Source organism: Macrosteles quadrilineatus, unplaced genomic scaffold (assembly GCF_028750875.1).
Source record: "Macrosteles quadrilineatus isolate MER2022 unplaced genomic scaffold, UCM_ALF_1.0 Scaffold_8__2_contigs__length_117827958, whole genome shotgun sequence".
NCBI classification, from domain to species: Eukaryota; Metazoa; Arthropoda; class Insecta; order Hemiptera; family Cicadellidae; genus Macrosteles; species Macrosteles quadrilineatus.
The window spans coordinates 6,318,141-6,336,763 of NW_026542601.1; the positions used below are offsets into that span (position 1 = coordinate 6,318,141).

Consider the following 18,623-nt stretch of genomic DNA (forward strand, 5'->3'; position numbering starts at 1 on the left):
GTTTAAATACGACAACGAACAAGTAGAAGGAGAGAGGTTTAACAACTAACTTCTACCATCTTCTACTTGCCACTTCAGAAGTGTAGTGGTAGCCTAGTAGAAGTCAGAAGCAAGGTAAGAGACCAGAAAAACTGTATAGACCTACTTAGTTGTATCACTGTACAGTATCTACCTAACATAAGGCCTTAGCAGGAATGTCAAATGGAAATGTAGGCTAATTCGTGAGATTTAATTCAATTTCTCATGACAAGATCGATTGCATTGCACGTGATAACCTCTTAAGATCAATAAATGTCATGTCTTATGATGTACTCAGCCTATGCCTCCTACCACCCTCCTACGTACAAAAAATTCCAGGCATAGGGATAGGAAATTTGTGTCTAGGTAAGTTAGCAGTGTGGGTATTTTGCTGTTCACAAATCAAACTAGTAGAAATTGGCTCTTGCCGTTGATATGAAATAAATAAGTTAGGCGTAGGCCTACAGTAAATGAATTAACAAAACAACCTTAGACTACCGGTACCTAACTTAGGCCTAGGCTAACCTAGATTATCACAATCACAGAGGATACGCATCCAGTAAGTTAGCCGGACGTGGATTAGGCATCTGGCAGTTAAGAACTGTCAATTAACCTAACCAACCAAACTTGCTGATAAGTTAGTGAAAAAATCGAATGAAGGATTACTTAAATGCTGTTCATAAAATTATAAATGACAAAAATTCTAACAAAAGATAAAACCTAAGTTACCTAACTTACAGTTAAGAAGAAATGGCATTCAAAGCAAAATCTTTGACACCGACGGGATTCTTGTAGGCTATATCAGCCGAGCACTATCCACTACACCATGAACACTGATGGCTGTAAATCGTATCACCATTTACCATTTACCATCCGGTGTCTTCTCCACAATCCAGGGATCGGGGAATCGTCAAACTTCTTCCTGATCAAACTTCAGGGGATGATGGGTTTGTAGGCCTATTCACGTCTCAGGTGTTGGAAAGTGTGCTCCACAATAAATTCGAAGACTGTGTATTATGGCCTATCTGTTAAGTATTGTTTTAGTTTACTATTGAAGGTGACAGGTTTTTTGATGGTTTTGAGTTGTGGTGGTAATAAATTGAAGAAGTAAGAGCCAGAGTAGTGAGGACTATTGTTGAATTTCTGCAATCGATGTTGTGGCAGGTCTATGTTATGTGTGTTGCGGAGGTTGTATGAATGTTGTTCTGATCTCAGGGTAGGTGTCGATTGTTTTGCAAGTGTGATGGATTCCAACAGGTACAGGGATATAACTGTAAGGATTTTGTGTTCTCTGAAGATCGGCTTGCAGTGTTCATGATTTGGCAGTTGAAAGATTGTCCTTATGGTCTTCTTTTGGATGGTGAGGATGCGTTCCATGTTCCTGTCCGCTGTGGATCCCCATGCAGCAATCCCATAACGCAAATGTGAACAAAAGAGGGAGTGGTAGGCTATTAATGCTGTAGTTTCATTGGCGATGGCTCTAATTCTTCGAACAACGTGGTGTGCAGAAGATAGTTTTCCACAGAGGTAGTCAACGTGGTCCTGCCAGCTGAGATGTTGATCGACATATAATTTATCATATTATTTAAAGATCGTTGTGGTAATGGCGTTCCGGGATCCCACAACCTGGTGACGTGACTGCTGGACGCTTAATCCACGTCCGGTTAAGTTTACTGGACGCGTATCCTCTGTGTATCACATTTCTCTAGTCTATTTAAGCCTAATTGCTTAAGTAATTGATTTTAGTTCTTGTTAAATGAACTTAAAGAAATGTAGTCCTTTGACTTCTTAAAACGTGTTCCATTATATTTTGCTTTGTGCCTAACCTAAGTTAATATCTTGGTAATTACTAATAACTTAAAAGTTAGGCACCTCCAAAAGAATTTTAAATTTTGATAGCCTAGATCTTACTTAATAGTTTTTTACCTCCCGAATCCAAATATAGGCCTACCTACCATTTTTTTTCACAGTGAAAGGCTATTAACCCTCCGAGTGTTATGTGTCGTAAAAGCGACTCATAACACATCCGCTGTAGTGTTATGTGTCGCTTTTGCGACTCACAAACACTGTTTACGGCGACGGCTCTGGGACTGACTGAATCGGATTGAACTGGATCGAGTTAGGTATCGTTTTTTTTCAGCAGATTCAGAGCTTTCTCCTTATGTCTGTTTCTATACGCTTTTCATTTTAGTTCCGAAAATATTGTAGCAGACAGCTGACGTGCGTATTTGTAAACAGCTTGGTTAACCTCGCACCGATGACTGATGTGTTTTATTACGTTTATCATTGTTTTAGTGTTAAAAATCAAAAGTAGTGATATACGTGGTGCATTATAAGAAGATTTAAGTGATTTTGAAGGGCTGGTTGATGATCCTGAAGAAGTAGGTAGTGATATTGATGTAAATTATCAGCCAGATTCCTAGCTATGGTTAGGCTATGCATTCTTAGCTTAATGCTATGTACCGAAAGCTAAATGCTATGTACCAAAATCTGTTTTTTGCCCATAACTTATTTATTTGCAAACCTAAGTTACTTCCTTATATTATTATATTTTTGGAAACCTCATAAAATTCTGAACAAAGTGGCTATTTTAAAATATTTGTAGACCTATAAATTATAACAATTTATTGAGCGCAAACATAAATTTTTTTCATTTATTTTATAATTTTTGAGAAATGTTAACCCCACAAAAAATGTTGAACATTTTTTTTTGTAATGTTTTATATGTTACATTGAAGCCCATAATTTTCCAAACAAAATTATATATGAAACAGTATACTTTACATTGTTTTTTAAGTTTCTAAGATACATTTTAATAAAACCCTGCGATTGCGCAATAAATGGGCGAACATTAAGACCAAAACTAGAGACACTTGGAGGGTTAACTAAGGATATCGCTGGTTAGCCTTCCATCGGGCGCATCACGGAAGGGCTTACCTCCAACCCCGGGTCACTATATTTTTGGTTATAAAAACCATAGTTTGCGTTTGGCAGGGCTGTCGCCTGACTAACAAATGATTCATTTTTCAATTAGGCCTACACCATAGGGGTTTTATTTCACATACTAAGTTTATTGCGTTTTTCTATTTACATAAGACCAAAGGTTTTTCTATGTCACACACTGAGTTATTGCATTTTTTTTTTTTTATACAATAATTTAGTGCGGTACTGTATATGTAGGCTATAAAAATTATGTTTTTATTATCCACAGAACTTAACTTATGTATTGTTATTGTTTATTATAACATTTTCTATTTTATAAACAACTTAAGTAATAGTTTTGTAATGGGAGGAGGAAGTGTTTGGCAATGTTGTGTGAGTAGGCTGGTAATGTTGTCGAACAATAACTTGTGCTGACCTACAGAAGGCTGTTGCTTTAAGTAGGCCAGTGCACTTACTTGATCAGGGTGTCAGTTTTGGTGGGTAGTGTTTGTGTGGTGCACCGGAAGACAGGGTCCTGCTGGAGGAGCTGGAGCCCAAGGCCTTTAGCCTTGGGTGCAGGTAAGACAATCTTAAGGGTTTTCATATACTATTGAATAAGCCTAAGTTAGTAAAAAAATGCTGTGATTGTTTGCAGGATGTCACTAGGGCCTGGTTCCGCGGCTAAGGCCAGTGGAATGGAAGTGGTTGTGGCAGGTGCAGATCCTGATTTTATCACCTTTCTGTTTGACCCTGAAGAGCAGTACAACTGCTACTTCGTAGTGGGAAACCCTGAAGTTGGAGACACGGTAAACTAATAATACAGTTTAAAAACATCTGATTATAGGTTGCAGCCTACTTAAGTAGCTCTTGCTGAAAATATTTTAAAATTAGTAAATGAAATAAAATGAAAAATACTTTATTCCATCAAAAACACAAATATTTGTTACACAGAATTGAACAAACAGAGATGGATTATTCTCCACATAGGTGGGGAATGAGCAGTCAATCATCTTATTTGATAGAAAATTTAATTAATAATTAAAATTATAAAACGCACACACACAACACACTTCAGCTCAGTTGCACCAGGAAATCAGGCGGATGCTGGCTCCACAGATCCATTAGTTAAGCCGTCCCTGCATGTCCTAGGAACCTTTTGCTCACTCACAGTCATGGTACGCACACAAACGACACAGCCTGACAGCCATACATCGTTGTATTTGACTGTGAGGGCGTTAGAAGGAATACATGGATACGAAATAGCTGTCGATATGCCCGCGTCTGACTTTCACTAACTATTTGTTTACAAGTTTTTTTATATTTTAGCAGACTGCACGGCTCCGGATTCTTAAGCTGAGTCGGGAATTTTGAAAAAATATCAGTTGCAATGTACTGAGGAGACCTTTTATTAATACTTTTAGTGATCTTAGGTAACTCTATCCCGGTGTTTAAGGCAAATTTTGTAAGATAGTTGTGAGAAGTTTGTTTAAAGAGGGAATTTTTGTTTTTGAAAATGTATACAGGGTGTCCTTAAAAAACTATTCACAGGACTTTGGGAAATGAATCCTCTTCCTAAAAGGAAGAAAAAAGTTAATGTGAAGGTACGTCCGAAAATGCATATTTACCCAGTTATCCACCATATTTTTTTATAAAAATATTTGTATTTGTGCAGTTTTTTTCATTCAATGATAATGAAATTTTTTAAACATGTTAAAATACGCAAGACCTATTATAGAAAAAATAATAAAGTTGTTCCGATTGTAAATTTCAAAATGGCGGCTGTTTGAATTTGTATAACTTAAATAACTCAAAAACAGCTAATTCTATTAACAAATGTCAAGAATATGTTTTTTAGCATTTGTCACGGTTTTTTAGCACCTATCAAACGATACCAAGATCAAAAATATCGAGCAACTAACAACTGAAATAGAACTTTTTTAGCTGTAGGACCAGGTAAAATTAAGGGTTCCCGAGTCCCGACTAACTTTGCCTTATTTTTACACAAAAAACGTTATATTTCAGTTATCTTTTGTCCGAGCTTTTTGATCTTGGTATTTTGTGATAGGGAATTGGAAATGCTAAAAGATATTATTCTTGGCGTTTTTTCATAGAATTCTCATGGCTAAAGCCGTTTTTGAGTTATTTAAGTTATAAAAATTCAAACGGCCTTTTGAAATTTACAATCGGAACAACTTTATCATTTTTTCTATAATAGGTCTTGTGTATTTTAACATGGTTGCCAAATTTCATGATCATCGAATGAAAAACTTCACAGATAAAAATATTTTTTTATAAAGAACAAAATGGTGGATGTTTGGGTAAATATGCATTTTCGGACATACCTTCACATTAACTTTTTTCTTCCTTTTAGTATGAGGATTCATTTCCCAAAGTCCTGAAACGCTTTATATGGACACCCTGTATAATTAATGATCTTATATAAAGCTGTGAAAGATTAAAATCTTTGAACTCATCAAAGACATATTCTGAGGGGTAGTGGTGAGGTTTCCGTAGAGCAATTTTTATAATGGCTTTTTTGAATAATTTGGATAGGGGCCAGAATACTTTTATAGCCACCACCCCACGCTAGGTTCCCAAATTGTAGAATAGATTGAAGGCTATGTATGCATGGTAAATGTTTTTTAGAAGATGAAGAGGTAAAATTTTCGATATGTTAGGAAAAACAAAAATGAATTTAAACGTAGTTTACATCTAATTTCGTTTAAATAATGAAACATAATGACACCAATATAAATATAATGACACAAAGCTCATTGATCAAATTCAGTATAGCTTTAGTCCAGCATTAATGTGGACTACAGTTCCATGTAGTGTATATTGAGGAAGAAATGCAGTGCTATTTCAGAACTATTACGACAGTTTACTTAATCTCATTACCAAGTGATAGCTGGTCTTAGTCAGTAACAAAGCTACAAAAGTCATCACACTTCATTTTACACTCATCCTTCACTCACACTTTGGGTTAAAATACACACATAGGGGGTGTCCCCATCTTAAAAGCAGTAGCTGTGAGTTACCAACTGAAAACTGACATGAATGCTTCAAATTCATCCATCAAAAACTTTGTTTTTTTTTTGTCTTTTCCGCAACAATCAAGTTAGACTACAGGCTTGATTTATTTAGCTATCCTTTTAGAGGAAACTTTTTTGTAATTTTTATAGTCTAGTTAAGACTCCTGCGCTCACACACAGATGTTTCTTTTCTTATCTTGGGTGTGAATCACTTGATAAGTAAAAAAAACTGATCACTCATTTGTAAAAAAAGTGCTATTGATAAAAGCTACCATAAAACATGTACTTTGAGAACTTTTAATCTGTTCAGATAAGAAAACTTCACGATACAGGAGTTTGCAACAAATCTAAAGCATGAAAATAAGAATTTTTTTTCAGTATGAAATATTTCAGCATATTTAGGGTTGCAATGCAATTTTTAGTTGTGATAGTTAGGATTAATTTCATCTATTCATTTCCTTCTAACTCGGCAGATCTGTATTTTAGTAACTCGGTCACTACATGTTTCCTGCCAATTTTCCCAATTGAGAGGCAAGTAAGAGACATGTATGCCTACTATACTTATTATTTACTATAGTCATTCGAAATATAGACCAGGAATTGTACAAGAATTTTGTTGAACGAGAAATGACAGTGAATTGTACTCTAATTAAGCATGGGCCGAGAGTTCATTCAATATCCTATTGCCGACCCTCCATTCGTTGACTCTATTCAATTGGTTCTCTTTCAACTTAACGAAATTGTATTTACCGGTGACGAGTGTTAGGTACCGCAACTGCAAGAGACGATCACGCGGTATCCCTGAGGCTGCAAGATATAGCAACGAGTGGTACCATTGAAACAATCACAGTATAGCTGAGACATGGTATCGGGGGGAAAATCTGCTTGCAGGCTGTAGGTTGGTGACTCTTGTTGTAGATAGACCCAGAAACACCACATCTTACAAAATCCTTCATAAATATACTGTTATCATATGTTGTAACTTTCTTTTTATAACAGTACACGCCATATCCCACTGACTAGCTGCCATGTTAGTCAAAAAGACTGCCTAAGACGTTAAAAAAATTGTGAACTGTATGCTATGTCAAACCTTTCTTTGTCGATTCAAAACTTAAAGCTAAGCAACACAAAATGTTTTTATTTAAAAGAAGTTTTTAGATTATTGAACAATTAAATATTTAAGTCAGTTACCCATGTTGCAGCTAACCTGCAGCCTGAGAGAATTTATATTGACCTGATTTAACTACACTTGAATATTTGCTTAAACATGCCAGATTTATTGTAAGCTTACAAATAACACCACATGTAACAAATAGGCCAACTTATGTTTGCTCTTTGCTGCTTAAAAAAACAAGCAGGAAATAAATAGCCAATATTTATCCAGTGATTATTTATTTTCCCATCAAAACTATTTATTCTTCTTTATCAGTTATTGTTTGTTTGCAGGAGAGGATTGGAGTGGTGAAAAAGATGCTTCTGGCTCACTCTGTGGTTTTCAGAGCAGAATTGCAAAACTCAAAGATAGCAGAAAAAAATGATGTTAAACTGCCTGATGTCTTCCCCCAAACTTTTAAAAACTTATTAAGGTAAGTTAAATCTCCCGGCCAATCAGAAAAGTGCTTGAATAGTTTTGAGATTTTGTGGAAATTTAAAATTATTTAAATAATTTGTTTTCAGATTTGTCTATGGCTACGATAACACTCAAAACTTGAGCTTTGATGAAGCAGACAACTTGTTATACGTTGCAGACAAATATTTGATGTCCAAGTTAAAAAATAGACTTGGAATCCGCCTGATGTCTTTGTTGAACCTTACCAACATCTGCAGCCTTATGAATAACCCCGCTTGTTACACCGTTCTCGAGCTAAACTCAATGATTAATGAGGTAAGTTTGTACAAATTTGTATAGCTCCGAGATTGTGTTTTATGACATGGCTATATACAGTATACTTCATCATACAGGATTCCTACCTGTCATGAATTGTCTGATGAGCAGTGGCGGGTCCAAGGGGGGGTGGACGAAGGGGGTGACCCTCCACCTCAGTCATATAGACATTTTTTTAATGCATGTATTTTCAACATTTTGTCGTGATCATGGAAGACGATGATGATGTTTCTATGACCATGGGAGGCAAGGATGATATCTGCATGGCCGCAGGAGATGATCAGAATTCAGCCATGAACGCGGGAGACGACGATAATGTCTGCACGACCGCAGGAGATGTTTGTAATTTTGCCGCAATCGTGGAAGATGATGTTGATGTTAGTTACCACTGGGGTTATTTAGGGTTTTGCCATGACCGCCCCGACAATGACTGTGTTCATACGACCGCAAGAAATTAACACAATTTTACCGCGATCAGAGAAGACGTTGATGACGTTTCCGTGACTGTGAGAGTGGGATATCATTAGAATTTAGCCACGAACGTGGAACTGGAAGGGAACGATAATGTCTATTCGACAGATAGATGTTCATGATTTTGCCGCGATCGAGGTAGTCAGTGATGGTGTTTTGTAACCGAAAGGGTTATTCAGGGATTTGCTGTGACTGTGAATTATAATATGACGATGTGGGAAGGCTTTACCTCTAATCTCACCCCCCCCCCCCTCTGTCTATAGCTGGATCCACGACTGCTGACAATGTGCATCTTTAGTCATAAAATTTAACTTTATACTGGGTTTAAGTTTTCAAGGCGATTGAAGAGAGTTGAGCATGTTTGAATTTGTTTACCGAATTTCCCTATAGGGAAGTAGCTATTACCGTGTCGTTTTATTGGGAGTGAACTGTGTTTTTCGTAAAGTAAGTAAAGGTTACATAGTACAATACTGAATTGCTATTTACCTCTAGCAAGTTTGAATTGAAATGATTGTTCTTGTATTCAGATACTCCAGACAGAAACAGACAAGGTTTTGGCTAGTCCTCAGTTTCCTGACCTGTCTCCCCTCGGCTTTCTAACAATTCTGCAACAGGAGATGTGCAATGTACCTGAAATTGACCTTTGGACCTCTGCCATTGAATGGGCTAGGCATAGAGGTAATCAGTGTTCTCACACACAATTTGATGTGTGCCTAAATATTTTTGTAGTATTTAAATGACAAAACAATTCCTGATTTAATTTTTTTTATTGTCGAGGTTTTCATTCAGATTTTATGTCCACTCTGCCACAAACAGGGTAAGCTTTCATGAGTTGCAAATGACCTGACTGAGGCGGCTGAAAAACACTACTAGTAAACCCAACACCCTACAGTTGTAACAAGTCTGTCTCACAGATTGTAAACAATATCAGACAATGTGCTAAGACCATTTGGTTGAGTAACACTCCTGAGCTGTAAATGTTTGTTGTGTTACGTGAATTCATTCAATTTTAAAATACACAAAAGCGGTCCAGGACAATTTAAAAATGTTAAATATAATACCATTGTTGAAGCAAACCTGCAGGCTAATTAGATTTTTTCTAAAATATTTCCTTAAACATGACTGATTTATTCCCTATTAATTATTTTATATACAATTAAAATTTAATATATAACACTATTGTTCCCTTTTCCGTTGCAGCAAACTTAAGTAGGCTACATGTTCAATCTAAAGTTATTGAAAGGGAAAAAGACTTGGTAATGGAAACAGTTGAGTAAAAATCCATTCATATAAACACAATTTTCTTTTAAGGTTTGCTGAAACGGATATTTTATTTTAGTTTAATTTTAGTCATTGTTGGCATAATTTTAATAGAATAGCTTTTACTTCTTTCATCAAATTATATATTTCAGTTTCAGGAGAGTCGAAAAACGGAGAAGTCTTGAGGAATGAGTTAAATGACCATCTGAAACACATTCGAATCTGTACATTGTCTGCCCAAGATTTGTTGACTCAAGTGGTACCTACAAGAGTACTGACGTATGATGAACTTCAGTTGATCGGTGAAACTCAGAGAACTGAGAAAGTACAGCCTGACCTGACAACAATCTGCAACAAGATTGAAAAGCGGGAAGAACCATTGTCAGATCTGATGGAACAAAGATTAAACCTAAACAATGCACGTCGTAAAACTGCTAATAATTCAAAAATAACTATCAATACTAAAGGAGTCGTAATTAAGTTGTGTTCAATAAAGCTTAAGAGCTCCAGTAGTCAACAACACCAGTGCAGTTGCACAATAACAATGCAAAAGGGGACAGAACCCCCTACTGAGATGAGGTACCAAGGACCAATCTTTGGAGGAGCTTCAAACAATACCATTTCAATTGATGCCATGAAGAACGTGCGTTTGTCTCCAAATTCAAGCTATTCAGTGAGCCTCTCATTTTATTGCGGGTACAGTCATGATCATTACTGTGTGTCAAGTTCAGTAACCAGTGGGATACATTTTGACACTTCAATTGAAAGTTATTCTGGATTCCGTGGATTCCGTGTTGCCTCCATAGATACAATATGTTATAAAACAGGAAAGAACACTCCGAAGAGGACACAACTAGACAATACTTTTGAGGCGCCTCCAATAGTGTTTACTGCAGAATATGCATCTGAATATGAATCTGATGAATACATTTACTGAAGAAATGTGGTAAGAAATAATCTGAAGGAACTATTTGAGTTCCTTGTGACCCTCTTACTTTTATGGAGTGACATTTTTATTTAGTTTTTCACCAATGTGACAAAACTATACTTCCTGCAACAGAACATAACTCTTTTTATTTGTTTATCTTGGTTAATAGTAGCCTGTTTTGGTTGTTTCTTGATCAAAAGATATGAGTAAATTTTAAAACTTAATTTAGCAATTATCTCAAACTAATTATCTCTTTCTGTCTGTTTTACACAAAAACATTGTTGAAATATTTATGTACCTCTATTACTATAAATTCTTTTTTATGGCACTATAAAATATATTTTGTTTACTGCAAATTGTACTCTGTAGTGGATAAGTAAATGAGGAACTAGTAAGTCACAGCTCCCAACTGATGTAAATGTTAAATACATTTTGTTAATTCAGCTAGTAAAACTAACTTGTAAATTGCTGCAAGCACCTGTCAATAAACATTACTATAAATTAACGTCTTGCCTGATTATAATAATATCCCATTTATTTATTTTTATTATGTTCCTATAGCATTTGATGTTATTCTAGTATCAAAGAAACTAATTATTCATTTATTAACTAAGTATTCATTTTGAAGCAACTTAAGGCACATTTTATGGTACGCAAAACCAGGCTAAAACCATACTATGTATTAAATAGTTATTGTCCTAGTCACCTGACAATGTGGGCTTCCATGCAGGGATTATAGTACAGAAAGTTGCTAATTGCTGCATTAACTTACTTTTGCCACTCTGTTTTTTTTTTTTTTTTTTTTGCACTCCAGTATTCCAACCAAACAACACAAAGCATTGTGCTTTTATTAGGCACGTAATATGTGTACGCTTGAAATTAAGTTGACAACAGATACTACGACTACGATCACCTGTTACAGTGTTTTGCATTTCGTTCAACGATTGGATTTAACCCCAACCTAAAACGTGTTTAGTGTTTGAAAGACTAATTATTTCTATACTTTACAATAACTGATATACTTTACAACAACTGAAGGAAAAATATAATGTGTAGCACAAGTACAAATTGCCTTTGCTGCACTCGAGAAAAAAATTATATCGTCCTGTAATCCAGCTACTTGGAGGTCACGAATTATGGACATTTTTTATATGCATGATCTGTGGATGCAATACTATTACAAATTTTAAGGATAAGAAGTCTGTAAAACAACACTATAAAGAACAATTTTTACAGTGCATGGTTTGTATATTTTAAATACTCTTCACTATGTTTGTAAAGATAAAAACACTGAAGTGTTCCATAAATACAATACAAGGTGGAAAAATCTTATTGTAAAAAGTCATCATCGGCTAGAACTTTAAAATATGAGCCTTTGTATATCGGCAATTTATTCATAAGATTTTTGTCTGCCGTACTAAAAAAAATCAATAAGAAACTTAAATCATCTATTATTATTATACTAGAGGTCGTCCAGTAGTCGAAAACTCGACCAAAAATATGTTATGTACAGACTTCTCAATTTTCACCCCATACTGTAAATAAAACACGTGATTGGATTTTCCATTTGTTTTGATTTTCTGTTCATATTTTGTTGTTATTTAGTCACCAGCATGGGAATCCATAATGCCCATGGTTATTTTTTATAATTTTTACTTTCTCCCCCTATACCATAGTATATGGAGAAAGTATTGTTTTCGTCAAAATTTTCGAGTTGAGTTTTGAGTGGATATATTCGTTTTGGGTCCCCCTGGACCCAAAAAAGTGGTTTTCGAAGTGATGTCTGTGTGTCTGGATGTGTACAGAGCTAGGGACTACACCTGTGGTCCGATTTCGATGAAATTTGGTATGTAGGTTCTAATCCATGGTATCTCCAGGGGTTTTTCCACTATTTGAAATTTTAATTTTTAATGGGGATTTTCTCATAAAAAACCGGAAAAATCTGATTTTCTCAAAAATGGCCCGAACGATTTTGATAAAAATTTAGTATGTTGTAGCCCTTTAAATTCTGAACAAAATGGTACAAATTCCATCTCTGTAAAAATTGTGGTTCAAAAGTTATTATAAATTATGTTATTTTCCCATAAAACCCATAAAATAATGAAAAATAGGACTTTAGAAAAAATCCGGTTTTGATTTAACATACTGTAGTATGTTATGGCCCTTATAATTTTGATAGTTTTTTCCTTTTTTTAAATTTTGATTTTTCATGGGATTTTCCCATAAAACCCCATAAAATTACAGAAAAATAGGATTTTGACAAAAATGGCCCGAACGATTTCGATAAAAATGTAGTATGTCATACCGGTAGTCTGAACAAATTTGAACAAATCCCATTTTTTCTCACCGCTTACACATGATAAAGGTTGTTGACAAACTTTGGAGAAAGTATGTGTCAGAATGCTGATACCGTTTCTTTAAATTCATTTTACGTGCTTATTTTTGAGCCTATTTTAATTTATAAAGAGACTAGCTGTACCCGCGGGCTTTGCCCCGTTTTACTTCATAAGTGAGCGTGTTCGCATGGCTCAATCACGTCATAGTTGAAGTTCGTTCGCTCCGCTCACTCACCTTTAGGTTGGAGCTCGTTCACTGCGCTTACTTGCCTTCAGGTTAGCTCGTTCGCTACGCTTACTCGCCTCCAGGTTGAAGTTCGTTAGCTACGCTCACTCACCTTTTGGTTGCAAATTAGCTGTTGTCATAAATTAAAAAAAAATAACAGTGCTGCACCCTGTTGGTAATCCTTGTAACTTTAATGCTATTGCACATCATAGAACAGAACCAACTTGTTTAATTGAAACAGCTGTTAAGGGCCGCTTTCCCCAAATCAAGTTTAACTTAATCTCGGTTAACTTTAATCTGTGGGTTAAACTTAGGATGGCTTTCCCCACTATTTTGTCATGAAAGTTTAGTTTAACCTAGCTTTTCTTTGCAAGCAACAATGTTGGCAACACTGTTATGCAATTTTGTCTGCAATTTAGCTGTTTAACTTCCCACTATGACATATCTGTCATTAATTTTCTCGCGTTTTGGTTATTTGAGACTAAAGTGTTATTTAGAGACTAAAGTGAAAACCCGTAAAGTAAAGTGCAAGTGCAAAATCCAAGATGGCGAACCCGGGAACTCTTCGTTAACCAGGAAACCAAGTTACACCAACCGAACTGAAGAGTGAAGACTGAAACTGAAACAACGGACTCGCCAACCCTATCTTACACTTTCGTAAGCATTACATTTACACTATTGAAGACATCCAAAGGTAGGACCTCTGTTTTCTTATATTTTAAATTAGCATTTTATCTTAGCAATATTCTTAAACACTGAACAACATTTTTAACACTCAACAGGCACTAGTTAGGACAAAACAGTTGACAAATCTTAGATAGGCCAAACAAACAAACCCAAAGAAAACCAAAACTAGGCTAGACAAGCAAAAAAGGGAACAAAACCAAAAAATAGGGTCCCTTATCCTTATCCATATCCCTACCAATCTCTCAAGTGTCAAAACAAAACTAGGCCTAGGTTGGATAGGAGAATAAAACACCAAAGTTAGGGAACTTATCCTATTCTCACCCCTTCCAAACCCCTCAACCCTCCCCCCCCCCACAAAAAAAAAAAAAAAAAAAAAAAAAAAAAATAGCCTAAGCAAAATGACCAAAGCTGACTCACAGTCTGAAACCAATGACACAGTTAACGCAACATACTGCAAAGTTTGCGACCAAACAGTACATGATAATGACAAGGCAGTTGCCTGCGATTGTAATGACTGGTACCACACCAAATGTGCTCTAATATCAACCAAACAATACAAAGCTCTGGAAAAAAATGAATTTCCACTGACATGGATTTGCAAAACCTGCTATCACATAAGACACAGGAATATGACTATCAAACCTACTGCTGGACCTATAAACGCATCAGAGGACTCAGAACGAATAAGTTCAACGCCCCTAAATATTGCAAACCATGAATCTAAAATTAAAGAATATGAAACCATCATCGACATTCTGATGGAAGATATAAATAATCTCAAATCTGACCTTGAAGAAAAACGCAGAGAAAATGAAAAACTTTCAGAAATTATCGCCAAAAAAATGGAAATCACTCACAAACTGGAATCAACTATCCACAGTCTCCTGAAATCCACCAATAGAACACTCCACGGACACCTGGCGGATGACTCGGTAACAGAAGGCTACCATAATCCCCCACATATACGCAAGTCAATCGACAGGGGGAAAAACTCAGAAGAAAGGAAGACAGGCCCCTGGCAGGCAGCTGTCATGAAAAAAAAAGTTGAGAAATTTACCCCACCAACTACTGAACAACAAAAGAAACTTATTACAGAACCAAGAGCCACTAATGTAGGCCTACCGCATCAAACCCTACAGCACGAAGCTCTAATAATCGGAGACTCCATACTAAGAACAGCGGCTCGCAACATAAAAGATAATACCCGAAATATTATTACAAAAATCATTCCGGGTGGTCAAATAGCTGACATCAGTAGACACCTTAGCGCTCGAAGTAAGCTGCCACTAAAGGTCATCATCAACGTAGGCTCAAACAATGTACAGCACTCCCCTACACCGAACCATCTAATGAGACCCTACTGGCTAACTATCGAAGCCATGCAAAAAAAACACCAAAACACCCAATGGTATGTTCACAGCTTACTACATAGACAGGACGCACCAAAAACCTACATCGAAGAGATGAATGAAGCTTTAAAATTCATGTGTGACGAACTAAATATTAATTTTATAGATATTACTACAACTTTTAACCAAAACCTATATGCAAGCGACGGTATCCACCCGAATACCGAAGGAAACAAAGTGCTGACCGCACACCTGAACAACATTCTAGGCCTACCAACTCTATCAGAGAACAACCAGAAAGAAAATAGGCCTACTCAAAAGAACTACACCTGGAAAGAGGACAAAAAAATTCCAGAAAGGGACAACACTTCGGAGGGAGGCTTAACCAGACAAACAGAAACCCCTAAGCCTAATGACATCCATCAAATTATGACACCTAAGGAAGATGTGACTCTTACCGAAACAGCAGCACACCATTCGCTACATAACCAACAAACCGAGACACCAAAAAATACTTACCAAACTACAAAGGAAGACTCCCAACACCCAAACGAGACCACTCTACAAATACCCCTAGAACCATAGCTCACCTAAAATCACCACCTACACTCATCAGGAACAAAACTACCAATAACTCCAACTCAAAACCGCAAAAAAAGACAGATAGGACTGATAGGCCTACCTTAAAAATTTATCACCTAAACATCCAGAGAGGGCTACAGAGTAAAATAGACAGGCTACAACTAGAAATTCAAAACCTCGATCCAGACATTCTAATAATTTCAGAACATGGTGAAAAAAAAGAAAACCTAAAAATAACAAACATTCCAAATTACATTTTAATAACAGAATTCTCAAGAATAACACATAGATGGGGAGGAATAGCAATTTTTTGCAAGGAAAACAATGTCGACATCCTAAAAATCCGAGAAATCAATACGCTCACCTTCTGTGAAGAACAATCTTCAGAACTTGTAGGAATTGAACTACCCGACTTCAAGACTGTAATTATTGGTGGATATAGATCCCTGAACCTGAACACTTTTTTTGAAAATTTCTCAAACTTACTTTCCACAATATCTCACAAGAACAGAAAGATAATAGTGATGGGTGATTTAAACATAGACCTATTTAAAGATAACGAAACTGAAACAAAAACTCTTTTAAACATATTAGCGGAACATAACTTGAAACCATCGGAACTACCTCCAACCAGAATAACAACCACATCAAAAACTTGTATAGACCTTTGCTGTACTAACATAAACAAGGAGGACCTTGAAGTAAAAACCCATAGTAACTCAATATCTGACCATCAAGCAATTACCTGCCAACTAAAGATAGGACACAAAAAACCTATAGCACCCATAAAAAGACAAATTAGAATAACATCTCCAGCAAATCTAGACGAACTCAGAGCATCCCTCAAAAATCAAGATTGGTCTACTGTCTTTTCTAAACAAAATGTGGATGAAAAGTATGATGCCTTTATAAGAATTTTACAATACAAAATCGAAGAAATTATGCCTAAACAGTACAAAACTTTTCACCGTAGCAAGAAAAAAAAGATATTCTGGAATGATAAACTTACTAGACTGAAAAACTTACTCCAACTAGCAGAACATAAATACTTACTCTCAAACAGGGTTGAGGACAAACTCTCGTACGTTAAAATGAAAAGAGCATATCATATGACTTAGAAGTCAAAATCCAAAAATCAAATGCTGTTGTCCAGAAAATAAAAAATGCGCCCAACAAAAACAAAGAACTCTGGAGCACCATAAATAAAGAAAGAAATGCGGACAGGAAAACTAAAGAGGAAATAAATCTTATCAGCAATGAAAAACTGACTACCGACCCAACCCACATCTGTAACCTTTTAAACGACCACTTTATTACCCTCGGAAAACCACGCCAAACTCTGCACAATAGTACCTCAACCACCCCAAAACCGAAATCCAAACCCAATCTGCCACAACAACCCAGAGCCGACTCACTAGCAAACTTTAACAAGATAACCAAAAAGGAACTTGAACAAATATTTGACAATCTACCGCCTAAAAACTCTTCTGGACTAGATCAAATATCTAACAAAATGATCAAACACTGTAAAAGGGAAATAATCACGCCTCTCTTACATATCATCAATACATCTATAGAACAATCTAAAGTCCCCAAATCAGCAAAAATTGCCTTAGTTTATCCCAAATTTAAGAAGGGTGAGAAAACCTGCATCTCAAATTACCGGCCAATATCTATCCTACCCACGCTCTCAAAATATATAGAAAAGGCAATACATAATCAGCTCATCACATACCTGGAGGACAAAGGAAAGTTCACCCAATCACAGCACGGCTTCAGACATGGCAGATCAACAAATACAGCCCTTGCAAACCTATGCGAGGACATAACATCAATCTGGGAAAAAAAACTCCAAGCAACAAGCATTTTTCTAGACATAGAAAAAGCCTTCGATAGCTTGAATAGAGAAATACTAGTTGAGAAACTTCAAGAACTAAATATCACCCATAATGCTTTAATCTGGCTCCAAAATTACATGACAGACCGACAACAACTTGTAGAACTAGAATACACTAAAAAAAACTATGAAATCAAATACAGATCTAAACTTCGAGAAACCTATCAAGGAATCCCGCAAGGATCAATACTTGGCCCGATCCTCTTCCTAATATACATAAATTCTTTTCCGAATGACCTATCTAGTGATAGCTCCTGCATAATGTTTGCGGACGACACTACCATAATTACACCAACAAATTCCAACACCCAAAAGGAAAAAATAGAAGAAACACTTCAAACTTCAATAGCCACCTGCTACTCATTAGACCTAAAAATAAATCAACAAAAAACAACAGTTTTAAACTTCACTTCTAACAGCCAGATACAGGAAGGAAATGAAAAACGAAACGCTAAATTTCTCGGAATCACACTGGACAACCGATTAACATGGCATGACCATATTGAAAATCTGGACAGTAAACTATCCCAAGTTGTATATGCTCTAAGGAGAATCAGGAAGATCACAAACAAAGAGATCTGCAAAACGGCATACCACGCTCTCTTCTCCTCACACATTAGATATGGCATAATTGCATGGGGGCCAATGAAACCGACCTGAAAAAAATACTAGTACAACAGAAAAAAGCCATCAGAATCCTGGAACAAGTTGATCGGGAAGAACACTGTAAACCTCTCTTTGTCAAAAACCAGATCCTCACCTTAACATCCTTATATCTTTACGAAACCATCCTTTTTATCAAATCAAACCCACCTCAACTCAGAATAAACTGTCACGAACACAACCTCAGAGTAAAATCAAACTTTAATCTAAACCAACATAGACTAACGAAAACCAGCAAAACACCAAATTACATGGGAATAAAACTATACAACATCTTACCCAACAAACTTAAAGACATAAACTTGCTCTCTAACTTCAAAAAACAGCTGAAACAATACCTCTTAAATCGACCTTATTACACAATTAC

General features: G+C 36.1%; 1 protein-coding gene across 1 annotated transcript; it reads left to right on the top strand.

The window, feature by feature from the left end:
- On the top strand, positions 1 to 11,001 carry LOC129001040 (uncharacterized). Its single transcript, XM_054428183.1, has 6 exons — positions 1 to 114; positions 3,596 to 3,746; positions 7,419 to 7,558; positions 7,650 to 7,857; positions 8,856 to 9,006; positions 9,741 to 11,001. Exons 2-6 carry the CDS (start codon positions 3,597 to 3,599, stop codon positions 10,523 to 10,525), a joined length of 1,434 nt encoding a protein of 477 aa, XP_054284158.1. The 5' UTR covers positions 1 to 114; position 3,596; the 3' UTR covers positions 10,526 to 11,001.
- The last annotated feature ends 7,622 nt before the right edge of the window (positions 11,002 to 18,623 follow it).